The 26,803-nt window shown below is 38.1% G+C and overlaps 3 protein-coding genes and 1 long non-coding RNA gene across 4 annotated transcripts; 3 read left to right on the top strand and 1 right to left on the bottom strand.

Moving 5' to 3' along the window:
- Window positions 1-136: 136 nt before the first annotated feature.
- On the top strand, window positions 137-2,226 carry LOC149096123 (melanocyte-stimulating hormone receptor-like). The gene has a single exon (XM_089280760.1). It carries the CDS (start codon window positions 195-197, stop codon window positions 1,119-1,121), a length of 927 nt encoding a protein of 308 aa, XP_089136886.1. The 5' UTR covers window positions 137-194; the 3' UTR covers window positions 1,122-2,226.
- A 5,351-nt stretch (window positions 2,227-7,577) lies between these two features.
- On the top strand, window positions 7,578-9,904 carry LOC149096122 (adenosine receptor A3-like). Its single transcript, XM_089281673.1, has one exon. The coding sequence runs from the start codon at window positions 7,758-7,760 to the stop codon at window positions 8,688-8,690; it is 933 nt and encodes a 310-aa protein (XP_089137799.1). The 5' UTR covers window positions 7,578-7,757; the 3' UTR covers window positions 8,691-9,904.
- Window positions 9,905-13,189: 3,285 nt separating this feature from the next.
- LOC149096121 (uncharacterized) lies at window positions 13,190-15,623 on the top strand. The gene is made up of 2 exons (XR_016204659.1): window positions 13,190-13,430; window positions 14,309-15,623. It is a non-coding gene; the product is annotated as an uncharacterized LOC149096121 (long non-coding RNA).
- Window positions 15,624-21,306: 5,683 nt separating this feature from the next.
- On the bottom strand, window positions 21,307-24,169 carry LOC149096120 (uncharacterized). The gene has a single exon (XM_089281618.1). It carries the CDS (start codon window positions 23,480-23,482, stop codon window positions 22,697-22,699), a length of 786 nt encoding a protein of 261 aa, XP_089137744.1. The 5' UTR covers window positions 23,483-24,169; the 3' UTR covers window positions 21,307-22,696.
- Window positions 24,170-26,803: the final 2,634 nt, after the last annotated feature.

Genomic DNA, 26,803 nt, shown 5'->3' with positions numbered 1-26,803 from the left:
AAGTTCTGGCAATTACGACAGGTCTATGTCAGAATTTTTTTAAATTAAGTCAGAACTAGATAAATACAACACAGTGGATTTGTCAGTTTTTACTTTTAGAAAAACAAGCTGCTAGCATAAGAGCTGCTTTACATCCGCTCCGACTTGTAAAAGACTCCCACAAATGTGCAACGACGGAACAAAACGCACAAGCAATGGAAAACTTTACTGTAGACGGAAACTTCACAAGGAAAATGAACAAAACATTCATATCAGCATTTCAAATAGGCGTAGTTCTTTCAGCCTTCAACATGTTTTTGTCCATCACTGCATCACTGAGCAATGCTCTGATCCTTGTTGCTCTTCATAGAGAGACTTCTCTTCATCCACCGACAAAACGTTTGTTTCGATGTCTGGCGGTCACCGATCTCTGTGTTGGAGTTATTTCGCAACCACTTTTTGCCGTTTTCCTTTTGTTGTCTGTAACAACTGGAATAAACTTCAAATTTATTTTCTGCATACATAAACTATATAACGCCTCAAGCTTTGTTCTGTGTCCAGTATCGGTCTTCACATCCAGCGCAATAAGCGTGGACAGACTTCAAGCGTTGTTATCTGGACTGAGATACAGATACGTTGTAACATTATCACGAGTTCGCACAGTTATCATTTGCTTTTGGTTGATTGGTATATCATGCGGATCAATATTCGTTTGGAGTGCTAATATAGCATTTACTGTAGCGTTTGCGCTTACAACATTTTCTGTAACGGCCTCAGTCTTCTCCTATGCAAAGATTTTTCGCAAGCTTCGACAGCATCAACTTCAAGTGCACGCAGTCCCACGAGGACAAAATAACGGGAGAGTTACTCTGAATACAGTACGATACAAGAAGTCAGTTTCCAGTGCAATATGGGTTCAGTTGGCACAAGTTACTTGCTACACTCCGTTTCTCGTTGTGATTACGCTTATGACATATGGTCGAACGTTCGCAGGCAGAATGGAAATTGCTTTCGTAATTACTGCAACCCTTACCTACCTCAATTCATCTCTAAACCCGATTCTTTACTGCTGGAGGATGGGCGCAGTACGACAAGCAGCCAAGGACACGATCAAACAATTGAACTGCTGTAAGTCAGCCTAGATCATCCACTGGATTCGATTCGGTGAAGAATGGATTCATTAACTTTGACTGTGATGAGTAGATTAAAGAATCCTGTCTTTCTTCACGCAGATGTTAGGAAATATGCTAAATTGCTTTATTTGTTGAATCTCTTGTATAAGTTTAATTGTGCCAAATGTGCTCAGAACGTCCTTTCGGGAAATGCTTGAAAAGAAGTGTAGACCTGAAGAGATTCGCTTCACCCATCGAATTGTAGTCACAATTTTTCACAATTTGTCCCAAATTGTCGTTCGTTAACACTGATTCCGTCTTCTGCGTGTTGAAGCATTATGTCTTGGGAATGGAACGAATATAATAAATTGAATTTGAGCACTAATCTACTTCCCACTGAAAAAATAAAATAGTTCCTGGTTGGTACATTAATGCAAAAAAAAGTAGGTGACGTCACCATAAATTGGTTAATTAAATACCAATGCCTTAAAGTTTGAGTCAATCTTTTTCGCTGAGGACACGAATCTATGCATATGTTTGTTGGAGTTATCTTAGATGATAATTTATCGTAAAAACCTAACGGCTCATTTAGTCTCAAACTGCAATTTATATTCATGAAATTTGCATTACACCTTAAGTATAACTTGAGTTGTAATGCAAGTAGAGAGTTCAAGACGCCTTGAAGTTATCAAAGGTAGGGGGATGATTAGTTTTTGATGAAATCAAGACATTTCAGCAAAAAGTTGTTCTCTAAGTAAACGGGAGGGACGTTATTACGGTACTTAAATAAAATTCAAGAAAAGAAAGTGGAAGGCATTCACAGGTGCTGTGCATATTAACCTTTTGAATTTTTTCCCCCTGTGTGGGCTTATATTTTGGTAGCATATTAAGACAGACTTTAAACTCATTTTTTTGGTGGACTGTCGCTTGACTATACGGTTCACGAACAGGCTCAGCAGTTAAAACAACTCTCTAAAATAGACGAAAAGTATTTTTAGGAAGCCACTATTGTGTTATTATAGGCCCCTGTAAACTGCTGTCTGAGATTGGAGTAATATATGTGAATAAATCACCTAATCTCACGACAGACAGAATACGAAAAAAATTAAATAGAAAAAACGTTTTCGATCATTAATTTGTTTCTTACGATCAAGCTTGCTAATTTGGGCATAAATGCATGTTGTTTGTCTCAAAAGTGTTTGGAAACTAATGCGCAATAAGACATTTACATTGTTCGTAGAAATGGCTGCTCCACAGACTAAATACATTCTGCCTCTACAGAACTGAAAGCCAAAGTGATAACTTGTTTTGTTTCTTTGTTGGTTCGTTTGTTTGTTTGTTTGTTTGTTTGTTTTTTTTTGTGGGAGGGGAGGGGGGTACTGCTAACTGCAGACCCTCTACTTAGGTCAGTTAATATAAGATAATAATGCAGTAGACCACATAACCATGTTAAATTGATTTAAACAAAAACAAAAAAACGATACTTACCAACGGTTGAAAGCGTATACTCAATTAAAATATATTGACACTCGGAGCTTTTGCGGACACTTGGCAATTGAGCTTGGGGTGTTCAAGTACAAAATCAAAGGAAAACTACGAGAAAGTCGTGGAAAAATTGCTTAAAATTGCTGTGCCTCTGCTGAAGTAGTAGGAGACTTGTTAGTATTGTCGCCCACATTTTCTCTTTTTGCGTCGTTTTAATTTGTGCTCTTTAGCTACAGCTTTCTTCTTACATGTTTTGTCTTGCGTGACAGAAACATACCATTATTTGATGAATAAACATGAAATCAATCAAAGGCCCTTTGTGCTGCCTCGTGCCATTAGTGCCGGCGTATTAAATCGATAAAAGCGATAATCAATCAAAATCAGTTGAAATCAATAAATTGTATCGGAAGTTTATAAATGGATACTTTGTGAATGTACATTGATTTTTAAATTATCCTTATCGATTTTATTGAAGTTATCAACGTTATCGCTACAAAATATATCCAGTTATTGTAGGGCAGTGAAACATCAGAAAATGAACAGATTTACTAAGTTTGGATTGCTTCAGGATTATCCAGATCAAGATCAGTGATCCAAAATCATTACAGGATCATAGTGCCTCTGAAGACGCAAATTTTTAGTCGTGGATACGCGAAGCAGTTGTTTCCTTGAGAAGTCGCTCGTGCGTGACACAAAGCGTTGTTTGTTTTTTGAGGAAATCTGTATTTAATATGTCAACATTATGAGGAGAGTTTGATACAATATTGAAAATAAAATGTCAATCGGAAAAGAGACAATGTCAAGATACTGTAAATAACAAGTGGATCGAAAAAGAATAATAGCTTGTAAATCGAGAAAGGGAGACTGTCACGATCATGATGCAATCTTGTTTCCAGGGTCTCTCTTCTTCCCGCGCGGGAAAAAGAGACCTTGGGAACGAGATTGGTCAAGATACTGTAAATGATTATACATTGAACTCACTATCTCTTTTCTCGTTGGCCGAAAGCGTAAAGTGAATTTTTCGAAATAAGCGCCTGTCACGTCATCTAGCCGCAGATTATACAATAATCATGTCAAGGACACTCAAGCTCACGGGTAATCATGTCATGTATGATCGCGGTGCATGATCTCTAATAGTAATCATGTCAAGTTCGCGCGCTTTGTTTTGCTTGCCGTCAGTAAAGAAGCAAACATTGATGAAAACTTTTAACACAAGGACTGGAGTGTTGCTTTATATCTGGTTAGACCCAATTTGAAGAACAAGCCGGCAATCTATAGAACAGTACGAGTCATGGCATAGGGGCTGTTATCATTGGGTTCTCTGATAATCAAACACTTCGTCACTGACCTGAGCCCAGAGGGACGAACTGTTCTGAACATTCTAGATAATTTATGGACGGGAATGAATTGATATTTCCATTTGCAGTGTGGTGAATTTCCGTAGACCCTTGAGTGACATGAAGCAACTTCGAGACCTGTAGCCAATCATCGAGCAGGAAAAATTGTTATTGCCAAGAATTTTCTCGGTTTATATATATATATATATATATATATATATATATATATATATATATATATACATACATATACTTTTAGCCGGAGGAGGTTTTATATTTTACCATGATTCATCCTGGCAGCAGCCCTCCTATATTTTTATAACAACAAAGATATTCTCAAAATATGACTCACTTTGACCGGTGAATGGTTTCAAAAAATTGTTTCCTTGAATAGTCGCTCGTGCTCGACACCAAGAAGCGAGAACGAGAGTGCGATTTCAATGTTTGGTGTCCCTTTTCTTTTCTTTTCTTTTCTTTTCTTTTTAAACTCTGTCGGCGATTTTTAAGACAGGTACTATTCTTACAGCGTATCAAACGTTAGAGACATTAATCTGTTTTTCTTGTGTCTCAAGAAAAAAAAAAAACGTCGACTCATGTTATTGTGTTGGGTTACAATGCCAGATTCAAAGTGGCTGAATTGCAATTTCCTCTAATATTAATAAGCGTTCATGCAAAATTGCTGGTAGATCCCACTAAAAAATGAAAAGAGAGCACCACCGGTCAGCTTTTTCGTCCCTGGATCTTCATAATTTTTTAGGTTTGTCTTAATTAGAAGAGTAAGTTCACTTAATCGGGGCTCCGTTCGCTCGGAAAACACAAGAAATGAAAATAATCACCATATCCTGAAGGAAGAAACAATATATACAATTATCATTGGGAACGTTCATCAGTGATGTTAATGTCTGTATAGTAACGTCTGACTAAAACGTGTCAAGATTTTGGATTCGCGCGAAGTGAAATCTGGGCATTCGGTGCCGATGACCAATTTTCGTGAATTTCTGACGTGATATGACAGGTTTCAAAAAAACTAACTTGACTGATTTCCTTCAGCTACTTGCATAGGCCTTCAAAGTGGCAAAGCTTAAACGAAATCGATTTTCTTTTTTTTTTTTGACCGTGGCCACATTTTTTTAATGTTCTTTCATTTTTACAAACATTTACTTTTAATTTTTTTTGTAGATATGCTAAGAATAAAAAACCGTAGAACATTATGCCGACAACCTAAAGCATAATGTTATTTCATCGCGATGCATTTCCTATGTCTTATCAGTTTGCGGGTTGTGTAATTCTGATCTGGCAACAATGGAAGTATCCTGTCCAATGAAAAATGGGCGCGTGTCACAGTTAAGTACAAAAGGATGCCGGTTATCTCGCACACGCGGCCCCCTTCTACTATTGCCATCATCGCAAGAAGAACTTTTCTGCTATTTAGCGTTCAGACGTATTTGTTCTTTTTCCCCCCCACCCCCCCCGGTCACCGACCCGCAGACTGTCAACATATCTTATATAGTATTTTACTTTAGCTTTTACTGGTGACGAAAGTCTAAACCCCACCTTTCCTGAAGAGATTTTAATCTTTGTTTGTAACCTTAGTTTCAGTTAGACTCGTCACATTGAGTTTTGTGGCCATTTATCCCAAACGATGTGTTTTCATTGTGGTCTTCAGCAAACTAGTGCGACGCCTTGCGGAGCTCTCGATGTCTTAATGTTTGCAAATGACTCAAGTTAGAAATAAACTTGAAATGAAGGACCAGTTTACTCTCATAATATTTCGTGTGAAATTTGTATTACTTCGTTAAGTGATGCACTTCCTTTTTCGTCAAATCCTTATTCATATAAATGGGACAGTATTGAAAGACAAGATGACACAATCTTGAGTACAGATCAAGCTAGAAATGACAAATTGGTTCAAAAATAAAACTGTAAATTTGATTAACGTAACGTATACGTTTTTATACCGACTTCTTCTGCGAAATTACGTCCGTCACCTTATGCGGTGATCTTAGTAACGTTTGGACAATTTGAGCTGGAGAAGCTAGCCATCTTTAGAAAGCGCAACGAAGGTAAACCGACTTTTCGGAACGTTAAGGGATTTTTATTTGTTGTTGTCATGATTGATTTACCGCCAAGTCAAGTACATGTACATGTGTTTTTCACTCACCTTTCCCATCCATTAGCAAACATCATTAGTCGGCCATTCTCGATCCGCCGATTATTGAATTATCGTTATCAGCAATTAAAGGTCATTATCCGTTGTCTTCAATATGTGGTACACGTCCAGTCCACTGATGAATGCCTGAGTAGTTGGAACACTAGAACTTAGACGATAAAATATTTTGGTGGTTTTCGGTATTATTTCAACTTAGAAATTAGGAAGGAAGCCCTTTCAAACAGACCCAAGCGCCGAAATTAACATCCTAATCAAGTATTCAGTAGTCGGTTATTTGTCAGCGTACAAGATGTTTTTCCAGTTATTTTCCAGTATATGAATTATTTTAAGCTGTTTGAAACTATTGTAAGTCAGTCAATTAAGTAAGCGAATAGTGTTTATCATGCCCGACTAATAACGCCCCTTCACACTACACCAAATAAATTTGAAAACGGCGTTTTCACTCTGAAAACGCTTGAAATTTATTTCCGTCCACACTAAGCCCGAACAATTTAAAAAAGCAACCAACACCGATCATGTTTTATTACTCTTTGAGGAAAACTCAGGTAGGGAATTCACCTGATTATCGTGCTGCCATCGTTTCCAAAAGCTCTGTTTTGAGAGGTTTATTTGTAAGTGTACAAATGTTTTTCACTGATATTTTCTCATATACCTCAATTGTTTTACCCGGTTTGAAGGAACTAATGTAAATCAACCAATTAGAGTAACGGAATAGTGCGGTTTGTCATGCTCCACTAATAAGGTCTCGTCCTCACTGCGCCAGAGAAATTTGAAAACGTTGTTTCAACTCTGAAAAAGCATCAAATGTTTTGCGTCCACACTACGCCCAAGAAAATCGAATGAAGCAAATATCACTGGTCATTTTGGATTTCTGTTTGAGGAAAACTCAGGCAGAGACCTCATATGATAATCGTACTGTCATCGTTCCGAAAAGATCTGTTTTGAGAGGTTTATTTGTAAGTATACAAATGTTTTTCACTGATATTTTCTCATATACCTCAATTGTTTACCCTGTTTGAAACTAATGTGGCAATTCAGTTAAGCCAGTGAATAGAGTTTATCAAGCCCGACTAATATGTTGCGCTTCCCCCTGCCACTTCAAAGAACACTTGTTAGCTAGTCTTAAGACATCGTTAATTTTCATTTGTATTTGTATTTTTTTTTTTTACCTTCATTTACATACAAATTAATCGTAAGTCGGGTAACTTATTACCTACCCACATAAATAAGCATGCGATGCCGCAGAATTGCTATTCGCATGCAATCGGGAAAAAAACAAACCACGGGTCTGACCCGAGTGGACACACATCCGTGGGTAATTCGTTTAGTTTTTTCTTAGTTTGCATTCCTAGCTAAAAGTAAAATAGGTGGCCAAGTAGACAAACAACTTATGTTACCACTCGTTCTTTAAAAGACTGTGTGACTGTGAAATTTGCTTGCTTTGCTTGCTTGTAACTGATCCAATCTGTCGATGTCTCTCGCGTTTGCAGCTCGACGCCAACACAAAGTGACGCTTGCTGGCTAAAAATCGAAGGAACTTTCAGGTGGCCTTTTCAAAGTCAGGGTCCTGGAAGCGAGGGAGTTAGCGCCAGCAACTTTCTGACGCCATAAATTAATAGAAAGCTTAAGAAGACTCCTGGATACAACCTTTTTGGAATTAGCTAGTGAACAAGAATGGCGAACTTTACCGTAACCGAAAACATCACAATCCAGCTGAACGAAGCAAGCAAATCATTAATACCAACGGAGATAACCATATTTCTTTCAACCTTGAACATTTTGCTGTCCATCACTGCATCACTGGGCAATGCTCTGATCCTTGTTGCTCTTAATAAAGAGACTTCACTTCATCCACCAACGAAACTTTTGTTTCGATGTCTGGCGATCACTGATCTTTGTGTTGGAGTTATTACACAACCACCGTACGCCGCGATCCTTTTCTCTTCTGTAACTGGAATGAGCAGGCAAACTATTTACTACATGAACAAGCTATATAAAGGTTCAGGCTTTGTTTTGAGTCAAGTATCGATCTACACATCCACCGCAATAAGCGTGGACAGGCTGCTAGCCCTGTTATCTGGACTGAGATACAGACATGTTGTAACATTACCACGAGTTCGTGTAGCTACCACTTGCTTTTGGTTGATTGGTATTTCAGTTGAAGCGATAACCTTTTGGAATGTTAGTATTGCTATTACTGCAGGCTGTCTTCTCTCATTTTTTTCTGTAACAATCTCTGCCTTCTGCTACTCGACGATTTATGTCAAGCTTCGACAACATCAGCTTCAAATGTCCCCATTAACCCAGGGACAACCTAACAGCAGAGAACTTCCACTGAATATTACACGATACAAGAGCTCAGTTTCTAGCGTAAAGTGGGTGCAGGTGGTATTACTTGCTTGTTATATTCCATTGGTAGTTGTGACAATGCTCTTGACACATGGCCTAATACCTGAAAGCCAAACTGAAATTGCTGGCCACGTTTCAGTAACTTTTGTCTATGTAAGTTCGTCTCTAAACCCGATTCTTTACTGCTGGAAGATCAGAAGTGTACGTCAAGCAGCCAAGGACACGATCAAACAATTGACCTGTTGTAAATCAGTGTAGATATTGCTGGTGATAAACTGCAAGGCTTGCGCTTTGTTAACTTTGACTGCAATGATTACAAACCAAAAGTACTTATTTAAGATTTTTCATTTTATCTTTGAGGAGCAGATTAAGATTCAGACAAAGTACAAAGCTTTGGCTTAATTAAATCAACTACTTGGAAACATCTTTGATCCGATCAGTGCTTCGAACATTTTCGGAAAAGTGGGAAGTTGAATATATGTTTAGAATTCACGGTTCAAGCCAAATTCTCCCCAAAAGGCCCCAGGGGACAAAATACTAAAAGTCTCACGCTTCCAATAGTTTGCTTGTGATGAGTACAGAGTCCCTTCGAATAAAGTTTCAAAAAGAGCATAAAATACAGAGATAGTACAAGACTTAATTCTAATTCTTGTTTATCTGACACTGACTGGGTGCAAGAAGTTGACCGTTCTACCTTATTTATTTTATTTATTTATTTAATTTTTTTTTTTTTCTCGCTCGGAAACAAAAAAAATGGAAATCAGTCTGAAGGACACCCGCAGGAAAAAAAAGAAAATAAATAAAATTATATTATTTCTTTTTTACACCTACTCATTATATTTTCATTCAAGGTTTTTCCTTTTCAAAAGTATAGGGCGAAAAACAGTTAACGATCACCAAGCGTCGTAAAACTGGATTCAAAATTATCGCTTATCTCAGCGTTGAATAGACCTGGCAGTGTTCTTAATCACTACTTTTCTGAAATATTTAGGAAATAAGCTCATTGGTCGCATATACCAATTGGTCTGGCGTATCCTGAGTTTACTGTTAATCAACATAAAGACAGTAGAAAAGACGTTTATGTACAAACAATATAAAGGGAACACAATAAGTAGACCAACTGTAATATAATTAGCGTATTTGTATTGTAGTATGGAGCGGTTTTCAATTGAGTGTCGCAAAACGAAAACCAATTAAGTATCAGTTCAGCCAATCACAAAGGACACAGACAATACGGTGAACCAATCAAAAGTCGCGAAGTAATTACACGCAGCTGACCTTAAGCGCAGGAAAGTGCGTGTAAACGAGTCATGATTGGTGACTGGTTTTACTTCTGATTGGATGAAAAAGGGGCGCGAGTTTTCTAAGCCAATTTTCAAGGTCAGTCAATCAATCAATCAATCAATACTTTATTTAACCACGCGACACCTAGGAGTGCAAGCGCTCGTTAAAACGTGTGCGTGAACTCAAAATTGTATATATATATATAAAATAGGATTTAATAATCTATGTAAATATGTCAGTACAGCAAAACCAATTTCTTGTCGACACTCACAGGGAAATCGCTCTATGTGTTGCAAGTAGTGTAAGGATATATAAGAAGTGTAGGTATTTATGTGAATACCATATAAGTGCTGTTAGTAGCGCAAGCGATCGTCCTGTAAATAACATTGTAAGCGGCGGTAGCCTCATGGTTAGTGCAAACCCTAGCTGGGAACGTTGTGTTGTCTTGTTGGGAAAGACACTTCATGCTCACAGTGCCTCTCTCCACCCAGGTGTTTCAATGAGTGCCGGTGAATTTAATACCGGTGGGGAACACTGCGATGGACTAACATCCCATCTAGGGGGGTGTAGAAATACTCCTAGCCGCTTCATGCTGCAAAAACTAGGATAAGCCACTGCTTGACATACCACTTGGCTCGTATGCAGACCTAACCTTACCTTAATCATGGTATAAGTACGTGTATTTATGTAAGTATAATATAACTGTTGTAAGCAATGCGAGTAACAAAATATATAAAGAGAGGATATTACATGCCGCATAGACAGGAAATTTCTCTTCGAGTGTTGAAGAATATTCCATGAGTGAGCGCAGTAAACGAGTTAAATATTTTCTAACAAGAGAAGATAAATTTCTTATCTTGAAGTGGCCATGTAATGATCTGTTTATTATGTAAACACCAACGAAATCACTTTCGCTACAAAAGATGTCATTTATTATGTAACCATAGCAACGGTGATCTTTTCACATGTGAAGATAATGTGTTATTTTCACTTTTGAAGATATGTTTTCGCGGGAAAACTCACCAGGTATTTCATTGGTTTTTGTACAATAAATATTATTAGTATAATTTCCAAAGGTTAATTTATGAATTGGACATTCTGATTGGTCGAAAAGCTCATCATATAACACTACATTCACCCCGCTAGAGTTTGGTTACTAAACTCGCTTACTTTGCCATCTCGGCAAGTAAACATGGCGGACAGTTGATGAATGAAGTTTTCATTTATTCGAAAGACATCACTCCAAGTCCAGGATTTTTGAAACGATGGAGAATTTTCAAAATGACCGCTGTCGCCCTTGGACCAAAAATCTTTTTAAGAACTCGCATTCAAGGCTTTTAAGAATCGTGAACGCAGTGGTTGCGTCGATCGCCAGCACGTCAGATCGATTGACCGAAATTTATTTTTCTTCAAACTAAAGCTACTCATTTTTAGGCGATGATGACAACTGTGAATGAAGTCAACAACGATAAAACAAAGGTACTGGATGAATTTATTTTGTGTAGTGTTTTGCTCGTTTGTTTTACTGCCGAACTCGATGAGTAAATTGAGTGACAATCGATGTACATGTAAGCTTAATATTAAAACTGCGGCTGCATAGATGTATGCACACGAACAATTGATATTAAGACCGTCTTTAAACATTGATACTTTGCAGTAAAATACCAGTCCGCTCCCTTTCTTTATCGCTGTAGTTATTCACTATCCTATCCTCTTAGATGGCTTTAATTTTGCAAAGCTCGACACCATAGACGGTTTATTTTCATGAGAGGAAAATAGCCCCAAGGCTTCCTCACACTAGCCGATTTTTTTGTGGGCGGACAAAAAATCTTTACCTGTCGGCTACTGTGCGATGAATTCAGACAAGTCTGTGACAAGATCGGGGTTTGTCGAGCGATATCTGACAGTGCTAGATCTGAAAACGTCTTGTCGGGCCTTGTCGGCTAGTGTGCAGTGAACCAAGACAATTTGTCGGGGCTCGGGCGGGCCTCAACCAATTAGGAATGTCATGAGAGTCACGTCAGTGGAAAAGGCACCATCTTGATTTTGGATGACTCGGCTCAAAGCCTCAACGCGGTTAGTCCCGACAAAAAATCGGCTAGTGTGTGGCAAGCTGTCGGCCCGACAAATTTTAACCCGATTTGACCCAGACAAAAAATCTGCAATTCTACGACAAAAAATCGGCTAGGGTGCGGCAGTCTTTACTAAGTAGATATTTTCAATTATAAAATAATTGAGGTAAAACGCGCGCTCTCATTGGTCGATAGGTGTGGTTAGATGAGAGTATGTTGACACGGTTGTGACGTTTCAAATTTACGCGTATTTTTTTAGAATTATCTTAATATATAGATTTAGCCAGGCCTAAAAGCGGAGCTCCTCAGAATTTTAATTGGATGTTGTTAATAGTTAAAATCATTATACATTGTAGTCACCATCTGTCTTCTCATTGGCTAAAAAAAAAAACTACAGTTAATTCTAGGAAACAGCGCAACCTACAGATTATTCACTAATCTGCTAGCAGATCAGTGAATAATCTGTAGGTTGCGCGCGCCATGCATGATTTTCAAGAGTAACGTCAAGTTCACGGACAGCGAAGTAAGAACATGGCTTGTCGAAAATAAACTGTGTTCGGTGCGGTAATGCGTTTGTCGTTATTTTCTTTAAATCAATGTATAAGAAAACAGTTATTAGATTCGGTTTTTGTGATATCGGAAATAATCAAGGGCTCGGTTAGTGTTATCAGCTTCACTTACCTCCACCTTGATTATTCCGGATATCACAAAAACCTCAGCCAATAAATTGTTTATAATCCAACTTGCATGGCATCCGTGTTGGATTACATTGTAATGCAAATAAAAAAAGCTAAGCATTAAACTTAAAGGGCTATTGGGCTGAATTGTATGCACCAAATAAATCAACGTGTGAGAAGAAGAGAGAAAGGGTTCTTCTGTATTGAACACATTCCTCGTGTGCGCGGCCCCACGCATGCTATACCGAAAACCGTGGGAAAGAACGCAAAACAAGTAAGCGCGCGAGCGTGGCTGTGAGCGTGACGTGCGAGCGACGAATGGCAATGCCGCGAGCCGCTAGCAGCCGTCTTCCGATGTCCGCGCTACTAGCGGCTCGCGGCATCGTTGCTCGCACGTCACGCTCACAGTCATGAGTCACGCTCGCGCGCTTACTTGTTTTGCGTTCTTCCCCATGGATTTTCAAGGAAGAGAGAGACTGCTCGCAGTCTAGGTGATGTGATAATGAAAGCGAAAATTGAGCCTTAATTCATGGGCAGATTTCAGGGGAACTTAAGAGGCCACCCCTTCCCCCTCCCCCACGACTTTTTTCTATCTAGATCTCTTCGAACGTTTGTTGCACAAATCGTCCCATGTTGGGTCGCCGTTCAAGTAGCCCTGCGCCTCCACTCAGCGGATTTTCCCCTTTCGAGAGGGGCCGAGGAACACTGGGAACAAGACATTGATTCGCCGCTCGTGGCAAGTATATAACCCTGCAAAACACGTCGGATTTAACCATTTTGATCAGAGTTTTTAGGTTTCAAGTGATTTTTCCTCTTTATTAGGTATCGGAAAAATTAACGCTCAGTTATAAACATGTCAGATCATAAGCAACGTGTTCAAGACAAGATCCGCAACAGAAAAATTCGAAGGTGAACGCCATGAAATGTTGACACAAGAATAGGTACTTTCTTGAAAAGATTAAGAGGTGAGCCATCTGATATTTTTCATTGTTGATAGCGGTAGGCTTTAGGGTTGATTACAATGTTACAGTGTAAGTAGGCTTATTTTGCACTAGATTTTTGATTCGGTCAGTGTAAAACGCAGACTGCGGACTGCAAACTACAGACTAAAATGTAGACTGACCATTGAGTCCTAAGCGAAAACAGGCTAACTGGAGGCTAACCTAAGTGATGTCCAGGCCAACTGGAGTGATATTCAGTCTAACCGGAGCGCGACTCAGCTGACCGGAGCACAGTCTTTCACTGCAATTAGCCTGAATAATCATGTTTAAGACCAGCGCCTGATACTATTATTATAAAACGATATGTACTTATGAAGTCTGTAGTCTGCAGTCTGCATTTTACTCTCAGTCTGCATTTTACCCCGGGTTGCAGTCCACAGTCTGCGTTTTACACTGACGATTTTCAATTTGATTGCCAGGAAAGTGGAAGTGAAATCGGAACATCTTTGTACATTACTAAATTACATAGGCCATCAAGGAATATTCGACCGTCCAGGCCCTTTCATAAAATAACCACAGAATCATTTAAATGTATAGAACAGCTAAACTGTTGGAATTTTGTAAGCAGTATCATCAGTACAGAGTAAATGATGCAGTGTATAAATTAGTATCTTTAGAACATAAAGGAAAAAGAGTCTACTCCCATATACAATGTACTTAAATGTTGGGTGTTAAAGTTCAAAATATCATAGGTAATCAAATTTCTGTAGGTCCCAGGTTAGAATCTAGTTGTAGTTTATAACAAATTAGGTGGCTATCATGTTAGTTACAGTAATTTAATGGAATAATTTTGAATAATTAATTTGTTTATTTATTTATGTCCATTTATATTCTGTTTGCAGACTGCTAAAATGGATACAATTTATTGGTTCTATTTGACAAACAAATCATACAAGAGGCATGGAGGTTGTGGTTTCACTAGATAGTACAACGGTAACCAGAGTTGTGGGAATATCATTCCAGATTTGTACTATCCTTGTCTGCAAAAGCTTATACTAAGTATGTGTTGCTTGACTAAAACAATAATAAGGCATAATCATTCTGTAATCATTGCAGGCTTTGTTAAATTTACTTTCTAGACTGTTCTTCGTTTTTGGACTATTTGTATTTTGGCCAATGTACTATAATGTGTTGTCCCTAAAAAGGCCAACCACTGTTATAAAATTGTACAATTGAAGTGCATGGTACCTTTGCAGTTATTGGAGAGCAAACTGAGTTGCTAGTTTAACCAAAGATGATACCAAAGTTAGTGAAACCACCAAAATTTTAAATTTTTATTCATCCCTATTTATAGCTGTGTCAAATTAACCATCGCTTTACTTGAGTAACTGTAAGCGTCGGGGGATTCTTGTTTTTCAAAATCCCACAAACTATTAAAATACTGGATGTGGTTCTTGATACAAAAGGATGGCAATTATGTGGACTTTCAGTAATATATAAAGACAGAGTGTTTATCCTGGGACAAAGCAAAAACCAAAACTATACATGAATTTATAGTTCCATGACCTATGCAATTCATCCTTGTTCTGTGGTTTATGTGGTTTGAGATCTCACTTGTGATTGGTTATTACACAATAAATATTCCAGGCATATTTTAGGTGTTCATGGTTTTGTGAGTTTGACTGTAATAAGTATTTCTTTAAAAAATAGTGTTTCCTGCATTTTAAGAATACATTATTGGGAAACTTTGCTTGAACCCCTAACAAGTAAGCTGTTAGTGGTATTTCTGTCTTATGTAGTTTTGACTTGCAGGAGTCACAACCAGAAAGTACAACATAAAAGATTTTCAGTTGTTTACTCACATCACTCCTCTCCTATTGGCAAGCAAGCTTAAAATGCATAGGGCTGTTTGTACTTCAAGCATCAATTTTCAGGGTAGTTAATTTTTCAGACATTCTGAGGTGTCGCCCATTATATTTAGGACATTCATATGAAGTGGGAGAAGTTGTGTATATCCACCTGTAGATTTGATCATTGACAAAAGAGCATGCATTTTCAATGTAATGGAAATTTTGATCATGTAACAAAACTGTGTCCTGTGCTTGGTGACATTCTTATTGCCTCCTTAAGCAGAAAGACAGCATTATAATTAATCATTATATCCTTTGTTTACTCAGTTCCTAAATCTCTACCATATCTCCCCCAAAAATATCAAAAGTTAATAGATAAGTGTACCCTTGTGTAAAGTTGGAGATTTTTGTATCTAACTTGAAGATACAATTAGTGCTCTTCACTTCTGCTGGAACGGTTTGCACCATCTCGCAAAGTATAACTAAGTATAAGCAGGGTGTGGAGAAATTAAAACCCATTTTTTGGCCTATCCTCTCAGTAAGCTGTAACTATGATGTACTTGTCTAAAAGTCATTCTCGCTAGCCCCAAAAAATTTAATCTCTCACAGTACTTCTGTAGTTTGAATTTCTTCAAAGAATTTCCCAAGGAACTGCTAGGCTTTGTGCTATCAGACATGACTTTCTTTGCAAGCTAATAAGTTCAGAAGCTAAAAGCTATTTTCTTGAGTCAAACAACTCCCTCATGTACATGTAGAAGGAGTTGAACTTGCTGTTTTCCCTTAACTTATAAGCCTTACAGGTAATACAGGTACTTAAATAATTAAGCTATTTAGTGAACTTCTAGGTTCTAATTTGTTTGAAATAAAATCAATATTGAGATGTTCATGCTAAAAAAACCATTCAATCTAGGACTCAAATCTTACCCAATCTGACCTCAAGGATAATCTTCATTTGCACGTGACATGATCATTTTCTAAAATCCAAAACTAAAGAGTCACCAGTTAAAGTTTTTATCCTCATCAGGCATAAGAGGGGTGTAAATTTATATCTTTTAACAACTTTTCACCTTAATAACTTAGTTTGTCTGGAAACAAGCACATTTTGAATTTCAGAGTTATGGTGGTGCGTAATATGAAGCTACGAAAGCATTTGTCAAAAAATATTTACTTATCTTGTGGCTTTTAGCCTTTTTAGAAGTTAAAGTATTAGGAAAAGTGCTTAATATTTAGATGTTTGCTTGTTTAGTTCAGTTAATCAGCCACCTAGATATCCAAAGTAACTTCCAGATGTTTACAACATTTGCCTGCTGCAATGTTGGTGTACAATGGAGGTACACCAACATGGCAGTTTCATACTGGGCTCTGTAAATTTGCGCAAAATATTTCAACAAATATCTGAAGCTTGGGAAGATGCACAGCCTGTAGAGCTAAAACTTGGAAAGGTGTCTTCTTTATTTATCTCCTATAATATCACAATGTCTTGAATTTATCCACTGAATGGTCAATTCAAATTAATTTTTGCGTGACAGTGCAAACCAAGAATACCAGCTCTAGAACTCTGTCTACTTTTTTCCTAATTTAATCAATTAAAAGTCATTTGCTTTTATGCTTATTTAAAGTTTTCATCAGCAATGTATATGCTTTCATGAAAGGTTAGCACAGGCATCATGTTTGTCAGTACCATAGTTGCATCTTGTGTCATTGATTGTTGAGTACTGTTTGAGAAGGATCAAGAAGCATTCATTTGATGTATTTCATGTGATCTGAAGAGTTCATGCAAGTCTTCTGAGTTGTCTTGCAGGTAGGATTGTCAAAGTTTAATTAGCATGTCTCTCTTACTTGGTATCTCTCTTACTTACTTTGTATAATTGCAATCAATAAATGACACTGGAAGATCTTCCTGTCTTTGCTGGGGTGATGTCATCCACTATTGCAATAGACCTATTAGGAAAATTATTTCAAATATGATCCTTGCAACCTTTTCATGAAATATATGATCTTGAACATGATGACACTTCAGTCTGGACTGAGAAGAAAAGAGTAGCACTTTTGCAGTGTCTATGAATTGTTTGCATTCCATCTAGTGGCTTCAACGTTCTTCTCAGTTTATGTTTATTGTCCTGGTCCAAATAGTTATAGACATCTTGATCTTCCATTTAGGTCTTAAAACTGTTTGCATTCCAGTTAGTGGCTTTTCTTTTGTTGTCCTCAGTCTGCATTGAATGTGCTGGTTAAAAAAAAACAAAAACAAAATATAAACAAATTGGGATGTCAAGTCATCTTGGCAAACATGCATATCTGGGGTTATGCAATCTCAAGCTTCCTCTTTTTGAAAAAGTCAGTAGATCTGATCTTGTCCTTGCCTTTAGATCATGAAGGTTATGCAGTCTTCAGTGACCATGATATAATTGTGTAGTCTAGATCTAGAATAAGGATATAGTTTAGAATCACTCTGTCGTAAATGCTGTGTCTTTAGGGTTACCATGTGCCTGCATCTAAGCCATGTAGCTAATTTGACATGTAAACAACAAAAACATGTCAGGGGATATTTTATTTTGAATTTTTTTTTTCCCAAGAGTGATTTTTGTACAATCACTTCATATATTTTTTTAATCCTATTTCAAAATTGTTCTGTAGCTTTTATGTTCACTGAAATTGAATATGGCAAAATGCAGACATATTGTAATGTTTAAGCACTTTGGGTCTAGAATCTGAGTAACATATTAAATTAGCAAAAAAATTGCATTGACCTGTAGCTTTCTAAAGGTGATTTGGGCACTCCCCTTAGGGGGCCTGGATAACTGGATAATTCATTTTCTTTCAAAATTCTTGGTCTCATTTGATAACCAGCTCTATAAGCTTTAATTTGATATAGGGGTTTAGGTAGCTACAGTACGGTGTGAAAGGGGAGCATTACTTCTCTTGGATGCGAAACACCTCTCAAGGTATGCAGTAACCTTAAACCATGAACTTATTGCTTCTTTCCATTTTATGTGAAACAGTATATGACACAGCCACCTTTATCGCAGAGCTCCCAGGGGCCGCCACCAAGCAGAGTCCCATAACTATAGAAACAGAACCACATGCACGCATACAAGTAGAAAACCATAGAACTATTTTTTCATGGTCAACATGTCTAGCAGTGTGGATCATGGCAGGTGCGCCCAACAAAGCCGACGCCGCGGAACATGGCGGCCATAGTTTAATCATACATGTATGATATTGGACATCCATGTCATGGTCAATTGACAGCTGTCAAAACAAGGTATCTGCTGACCAGTATTATGTGACCATATCACGGGCTCAGGTTAAGAGCTCATCAAGTTCACCTGTTTTTTAAAAAGTTGACTGCTGACAAAGTACTGGTTTTCTATTGGATCGTGGGCTCAAGCTAGGTTAACTTCTTGATCAGGGCGGGTTGTTCAGAAGGTATACTAATGTTTTTCACTGCTTATGTTTTATGGAGTTTGAGATTATTGAAACTCAAAACAGAAGGCCAGACATTATAAACAGAAAAAAACCCTCAAAGTTACAAAACTCACATCAAAATCCTGGGTTAGCTTACTCGGGCTTTGAGCAACCTGGCCTAGGAGCTCCACTTTTAGGCTTGGCTAAACCTAAATATTACAATGTTTACAATTGACTCAGTGGTGGCATGAATTTGTACATGTATTTTGTAACATAATCGTGCATTGCTATTTGCCTTCATGCTGTACATCCATCAATAGTTCATTTTTTTTTTCATAAAATATGCTATTAATACTGTCTACCTTTTAAAAAATACTGGAATTCTACATAGCCTTAAGACACTTCCCAAAAGTGACTGTAAAAAGATACGGTTAAAGGTATGACAGCTGTACAGTATTAAGAACAGCATACAGGAATATAATGAGATCCACTGCAACATTGCAACATTCACAATGAAAAACTTCCCCTGGCATTAATGGTAAAAATAACACTTTGTGGATGAATACTTACATGTGGGCTACCATTAATAATTTTATAATTCAACTTCAATAATTGATGTGTTTTTTTTTCTCCACGAAGATTGTGGACTACAGGGACTGTTAACTACTGGGTGACCCCATCAAATATACAATTTTGTAATTAAATTATGTCAAAAATTAATCAGTAAGCTATAAGTAAGTTATACCATCTACACATATTTTGCCTTCACTACATGTAGACAATTGGACACACTCGGAGGTTTTGATGCATATGTGCATTTGGTCAACCAAATCCAAGATATGTTTAATTAAGACATCAGTAAAATTACAGCTAAATGGATAAAAAATATATCCTACATGCACTTAAGTTGAACACGAAAAGCCCCCAAAAAATTGAAAAATAGGGACCGTGTATCCCCAAATGCAGTGACACCAATGGAATCGTCTCCGTGTAGAGCTTTCTCTGCATGCAGGGTCACTGATTGATGTAGAAAAAATAGTTCATGTTCATGTGTAAAAGGGGAATATGGAGGTGCTGTTAGCAATTTACCACGTTTCAGAAGAGTGTATGGATTTACTATTTCGGAAAATTATATTCCATACTTGCTGCACCAGCAAAACCGAGGAAAACTACATAAACACAATATGGGTATCACTACACCTGAATCAAACGAAGGATATCAGAAATGTTACAGAAAATTCGTTTAAGATTTATTATCATTCCAGTTAAAGCCAACAAATGCATTTAGAAGCCAGAAAACGTCCAAAATCTCAAAGACTTGCGGTGTTCAAGTTTAATAATTATTCGCGCCAAAGCGTAATTTGAATATTATTTTCGCCGACGGCTTTGCAGTCCTTTTTTCGGCCGTGGCTTAACCAGGCTTTTACCAATAACCTTAAAAGAAATTCAGCCAAACATTTCACTAAACCCAATAAATTAACCAAACAAAACGAGGAAGTCTCCATAATTTGTAAACGCAGTATGGACGACAACATACAAGCGTCAAAAGCTGTCAAGGGTAGCAAATCGATGGTTTTCCTTCTTCTCAAGGTAAACAGAAGAAGAAATTATAGCAGTCTACAAAGCGGCTGTCCTTACTAAAACAAAGAAAACTTCAAAACTCGGCTGGCAGTATTTACAAATACAGTTCTATTACTTTTAGACGTGAGGTTATCGGTATACGGCGAAAAACAACAGAAAACTAAGCTTGTCTGTTTACAGTATGCAACTTTATATTCAACAACGACTCTAGTCTTATTGTTTGAAATTTATCAAATTTCTCCCAGTATGGTTCCAAATCAGATAATCAGGGAGACTTCAAAACTCCTATTGAAAATATAAGCTTAACTTCTAAGCTTATCTCGCCGACGCAACTAAATCTTACAGGACCCCTTTGATAACAGTACTTTATAGTACTGATGGATTAATCCTGTCAAAAGATTCGTTTATTATTATTATTATTATTATTATTATTATTATTATTATTATTATTATCATTATGGAAAACGCGAAAGTTTCTATGTAAAACAGTCGCTTACCACAATTTGGCAGTTCACTTCAGTTTGAATCCTATAGGCAGAAACTTCCAGCAAAAGTTGCGAAGACTGAACTGAACTAATCTTTTCGATAGATCAACGAATCAACTACTCTTTTCCCGCTGTGTTCTTTCCTCTAAACACAAGAAACACGTTTGATTTCTCTTGTTGATCACCTGATGAAATCATATGACTTCTTGCACGGCTGCACCTCTCGACGCGCGAAGTTGTGTAGTCTTCTGAGTAAGTTTTTCGGGTATTCCAGCTCTTTTCTATAGCCGTCATTCGCTCTGCCTCACGGCATTGTTCGGTATAATTTCATATCCTTTCTCTAGCCCTAACTCGATCTAATTCACAGCACTGTTCAGTACTACCTCGCCTCCTTTCTAGCCCTGGCCCGATCTTTCGCGATCTTCTTCGCCACTTCTTTGGCTGTCAATCCTTGCTCTCTGCCGTTCTCTTTCACGTTCTGCTTCAGTTAAACCCTATCTTGAAAACGTTAGATCAACCCCTCCGATCGTTTGTCAACATAACAAATAGAAATGTTTTTTTTTTTTTTTTTTCCCCTGACTTTTCTGAAAAATCCCGCCCAGAACAGATGGCATTCCCTAGCTTCCCCTTGAGGGCTACCGCGAGACGCCCCTCCCCTTCCCCCAGAGTCTGTACGGACGGCGTTCGTTCGCTCGTACGCTGACGTCATAACCAAATTTTCTCGGCTTGATGGGTTACCAATTTTGCTTACCCATGGTGCTTCGCTGGCGCGCTTCGCGCGCTGAAGCTCCGCTATAAAATCAGTGGAAAACTTTCTGTGTTACATAGCCTCATCTAAATACTCGGAGGGTTGAGAGAATTCTCGAAAGTTATGCAAGCCCCCGACTACGTCTCGGGTTTGCATGACCTGTCTAGAATTCTCCCAACCCTCCTCGTGTTTAGATAAGGCTACTGTAAACTCTGAAAAAGTGCTATATTGCTTAAATAAATAAAAAAAAATGATCAATATCGTGTCAAGCTAGAAAGCTAGAAAATTTGACCATTTACTGCACTTTTAATGCAAGTCAATTTATTACAAGACATATTGAGACATGTTACTAAACTCTATTGTCATCCACTAAGATCTTTGCTTCACAAAACGCCGTTGGCTGTGGCTTAGCAATGTACAGTAAAATATAAATAGGTCATTTTCAAAGAATAAGTTTAAATCAAAGTGTACATACATATCCAAGAATCGAATCAAGTGTACACTTTTTCACCATCAGGATGATTGAAAATTAGCCAATCTTAGCTGCAGCAGTTAACCAGCCAACATGGGTTGGTGATTTTTAGGTATTTACTTTTATCAGCATGCCCCTATATTTACTTTACTCTATATTACGAAAAAACTGTTTCCCATCGATTACCTTAATCACTTGGATTACCTACGGATACCTTTAACATGTATAATAGCTGTGAAGTATCTACGTATTTGCTCGACTTAAAAAAAAAAAAAAGAAATACCGTCTCTGTGTTCCAAAGTCTCAGTGCTTACTAGACAAGCTCCTCGCCTCAAAGGGGGCAGAAAAGATACCCTGTACCTCTGCTGTAACGAGTGCTGTCTACCAAGCGAAGTGGAGAACAAAGTTTTCCTCCTTTCCCGTTTAGTGTCGCCAATAACAAAGCCGTGTTTATAAGTATTTCAGTTCCTCCATCTTTGAGCTGTCAAAGCCGTATTTTGCCGCTAGTTAGACAATCCTACGGGCCTAATACCTTTAGTTACATGATCTATTGAGGTTAATTACCTATTACTTCTTTGTTAGAAATTACATAAAAAGCACGAAGCCCTGAAATCTAGCTCCTACAAAATTACCTATTTTAAAATGAAGACTGAATTGCTGTACGTGAGCAGAAATCAATTCTAAATGGGTACGTAGGCAGCAGTGTCGATCGATCGATGCACCTTCTAATAATCATGTGTTCTTATTTAATCCTTACACCCACACCATCTGAAAATAACACATATCTCCAGAAAGCCCAGGATGATTAAGATGCAATTTTTGGCGATGAAAATGGATGCATCTCTTTTGTACTCCAGCCACAGAACCATGCGAAGCCCCAGAAATGTGGTGTTGACAAAGACGACTTGTATCGCGATGCGTAATGCTGATCCAAATCGATGGATCTTCCATTGGCGATTTCCTTGTAGTTTATTTTCTACCAGTTGAGCAGGAGAGATCAAGAAGCTGACACAAACGAGGGCGATGATGGTCTTCTCAAGACCCAGTGGAACTCCGTCTTTGAGTTTGTTTCCTTCCAGGATGACCTCCAACATTTCAACGCCGTCGAAAAGGTCCAGAGTTATCTGGAAAGACAGCTTCGAAACGAGATCTCTGTATTCGTTTGAATCGGCCGCGGTGTTCAGCAGCAACAACAGTAGAAGCGGAGTTAGACAAAAAGTCTTTTTCAACACATTCGGACCATAAAACGCGTTCTCGTCGAGTTTGTCTTCCACAAGTTCAAACATTATTCCCACGGTGGGCACCAAAGCGAGCCAGATGTATAACCCCCAAACGAAGAAAAGCCAGCGCAGTTTTCCTTCATCGTGCAGGATATAGAACCACAGTATTAAAGCTGGGAGGCACAGTAGTAGTAATCCATACCAGGCATTTTGATTTTCGTATCGTGCTAGGAACGAAGCAAAAGAAAGAAACTGAAGGATCATTATGCTAAAAAAAGCGAATCGCCCCAAACGGACCAACGGCGAAGCCATTTTTTCAAGGCTTTAGCTATAGAGCTATCGTGAAAATTCTCCTCGCTGCGAAAAGATGTTCCTGTTTACCAATAAACGGTCTACGCACAACACTATCTGTCCTTTATGGAACGATGTTTTCAAGATGACACATTCCGTCATCTTTTTTCATTATCTGACGTTGGCCGAACTTCTGCCCGCAGTCTTCCGAGCAGAATACTTAAAAAGCCCTGAGTCCTTTGTCTGTTGAGACAAGGAATGTTATGCCCACAGAATAAAGAATATTCGAGTAAAACTTAAACAGAGGAGGGAATAATAAAAACTAGTTCATATTTAACCAGCATTGCAAATTCGCAATGATAGAAACGTCCGTTGAAACTTGTCCGCGTGTTTAAATTTAAAAACGTGCATTTTTTTTTTCTGAAATTAACATGTAAAACAGCTTGTGACGTTAAACCATGGTGACAATAAATAGAAAAGAAATATACTATAAGTTAGGTGTTATCTTGACCTTACATGGCCAAATAACATCGCAGCGTAAAAAAAAAAAAAAGATAATTTACTTCTAAGCTCATCAGGGGCAAAGAATCGAAAACAGAGGACCCATACCTAACATGACTCCGAAATGCTACCAAATTAACGAAAAGTGCAACAAATACCAAGGTCTTTTACATGTAAAAAAAAAGGAGCAACAAACGCTGACAACAGCTTTGTTTAATCAAGCTAAAAAAGTGAATGCAAATAAGTCAATCAAAGCAGAAAGTAATGTAACATCCGAGCAGAACTCGATCAATTCTAAAGAGAATAGTAAATTTTTAATCAGATTCCACTGCCAAAAGCTCTGAGTATGGAACAATTTAACTGAGCATGGTCTAATTAACAAAGGGACGTCACTTTGTCCTGCGTCTGTGCTGTTATTGATCATAATTTCGTCATAACATTGTCAAAGAAGCTGTGGATCGATGAGACGATAGCCGAGTGGATCCGCAAACTACTTTGACAATGTTATGACGAAACTCATTGTCAGTAACAGGACAGACGCGTGAAAAACTGACGTCAATTTGTTTTTACGATAAGAAATTGCCAAATTGCTCGTTGACGCATTGCAAAAATTATATCTTTATGTGTCTGTCCGCTTTATTGACAATGAAAATTGGTCAATGAAAACGCAAGAATTTCTGCAGTTATCGTATAAAATACTTTTTTCAACTCTCAAAATGTTTTCATCTAGTGTTTTACTATCTTTGGTGTTACCAGAATGGAAAATCTCATTTGGTGTTTTAGTGTGGTAAGTGTCATCCACATTACATTGGTAAGAGCCATAAGAAAACACTTTGAACGTTCACATAGCAACTGATGACGCAAAATTTCCCGATCGCGTTGATAGTAAAATGCGTTTTCGTATATGTCATTTCTGGGAGCATGAATTCTACAATAGGGCGATCTTTGCAGACGACACTGACTTATTTTTTACACTGTATACAAGCGACAGGGTTTTATCCACTCAAACTTGAAATGAATAGAAGATTATTCTTCGTGCCAAGGCCTCGCCGGCCAGAGGCAACTGGTGGCTCTGGGGTATTGGGGACGAGTATGGCTTTTTTTTATTTCAAAGGTCTTTTTTAAAACTTTTTGGCTGATTCGTTTTTGGCTAACAAAAACAGACTTGCAGTGTCCGCAACCGCGTCGAAAAGAGCCAGTGCTATTCGCAGTGACAACTCAACTCTACCGGCTTTCATTGCAATGTCTGTAAGATCGCAACGCCTTGAAATGGCGTTATTTATGCGTCCGGTAAGTACAAGCAAATACATTTTGCATTGCATTGCATTGCATTGCTTTGTATTTCGCGTTGGAATGTGGCGCTTACTTCGTCGTGTAATTTATTCAAATAGCTTTTGAGCAGTACATTTTTTAAGTTTTCGCAATGCGGATCGGAGATTAGTATCCAAAATCGAAGCATCTCAGCCGCATCTCAGCCGTTTAGAAGTAGTCCCAGCATCGCGTTACATATGTAGGTCTCTTTTATCATCACGGGTTTTAGTCTGCGCCGTTTTCGCTTGTTTAAGTCTGTTTTGTTTGTGTTTGTTAAAGTTTTAACCACATTGAATGACAAGTTGTTGATCGCCAATTAAATAAAGTGTGCGTTTACATTCTCATTACTCGCTGGAGATGGTTTCACGTCTTGTAGGTAGCTTCACGTCTTGATGGTAGCTTCACATTGGAATCATTCCAATGGCCAGCTAAAAGCTTAGCAAAATCAACAGGGGTAGCCGAAGAGTCATTTTTGGAATGTTCACCAAAAGAACCTTTAGTGGTCGAGGTTTTCCTCGATGAATGAGTTGCCAGTAATCGGATACCCGTGTTTGCGCAAAGAATTCTGGGATCGTCAGGGTGCAAACATTGCTAGTCGCTAGAAGGAAATGTATGGCGGAAAGTTGTTTCGAGGTACAAGAAAACGATTTTTGATAGAGATCAACGCTTTTTCGCCGTCGTTTTTATCGCAAATGGATTTGGGCAATGTTGATATGTGGAATAGGTAAGTTTTGTTTGAATAACCGTGAAATATGTGACAAAATCTACCGATAAACTCCCTCGCTTGCATGAGGTTTATTGTGAAATTTACATCGCGTATGGTCTGAAATATTACAAAATTAATTAGGTATAAATCGAGAGGAAATAACCCGATAAAGCCTTTTAAGTTGTGTACAGGCTACTTTTGGCTTATTTGAAAGCTCAGTCATACAAATAATACTGGAAATAAGCCCGGTGGCAATCATTGTACTGTCTGGGGTTGATTTAATGACAAATGAGTCCGTGCGACTCATGCTATGTGGCTACTGTGTTGCTCAAAGCCTTTGTTTTGCTTTTACAAGCACGTATTTCAGTGATTTTCCTTTTCTATAACTGATCAAGGGTGGCTCCTTGAATATATCTGAGTATTTGTATTTAAAAGTGCCATTTTTGCGTGATTATGCTTTCCAAAGTTTGGAATTGACGATTGAGTAAAATTGCCCGACACAAAGGGTAGTAGTTCCTTCTGCAATTTTCGATTTCTGTTTTAGAGCTTCTTCTCTGTCTTTATATTTAACTTCTCGGAGGGCCTTTTCTACCATCTGCTCCGGGTACCCTCTCGAGATCACGCGTGTATTGAAATTTTCAATATTCTGTTCAATGTATTTCACAATAAACCTCACGTAAGCAAAAGGGAGTTTATCGGTAAACGTTAGCACTTATTTCACGGTTATTCAAACAAAAACTTACATTTTACATGTATCAACATTGCCAAAATTCATTTGCGATAAAACAACTGCGAAAAAGCGTTGATCTCTCCCCAAAACCATG

Source organism: Orbicella faveolata, unplaced genomic scaffold (genome assembly GCF_042242905.1).
Source record: "Orbicella faveolata isolate gen_17 unplaced genomic scaffold, um_ofav_v1 contig_48, whole genome shotgun sequence".
Classification (NCBI taxonomy): Eukaryota; Metazoa; Cnidaria; class Anthozoa; order Scleractinia; family Merulinidae; genus Orbicella; species Orbicella faveolata.
This window is presented reverse-complemented; position numbering and strand designations above follow the sequence as displayed.

Excerpts from the sequence above, each read along its gene's own strand:
- LOC149096123 (XM_089280760.1), top strand. The coding sequence starts at position 195 with ATGGAAAACTTTACTGTAGACGGAAACTTCACAAGGAAAATGAACAAA.
- LOC149096122 (XM_089281673.1), top strand. The coding sequence starts at position 7,758 with ATGGCGAACTTTACCGTAACCGAAAACATCACAATCCAGCTGAACGAA.
- LOC149096120 (XM_089281618.1), bottom strand. The coding sequence starts at position 23,482 with ATGGCTTCGCCGTTGGTCCGTTTGGGGCGATTCGCTTTTTTTAGCATA.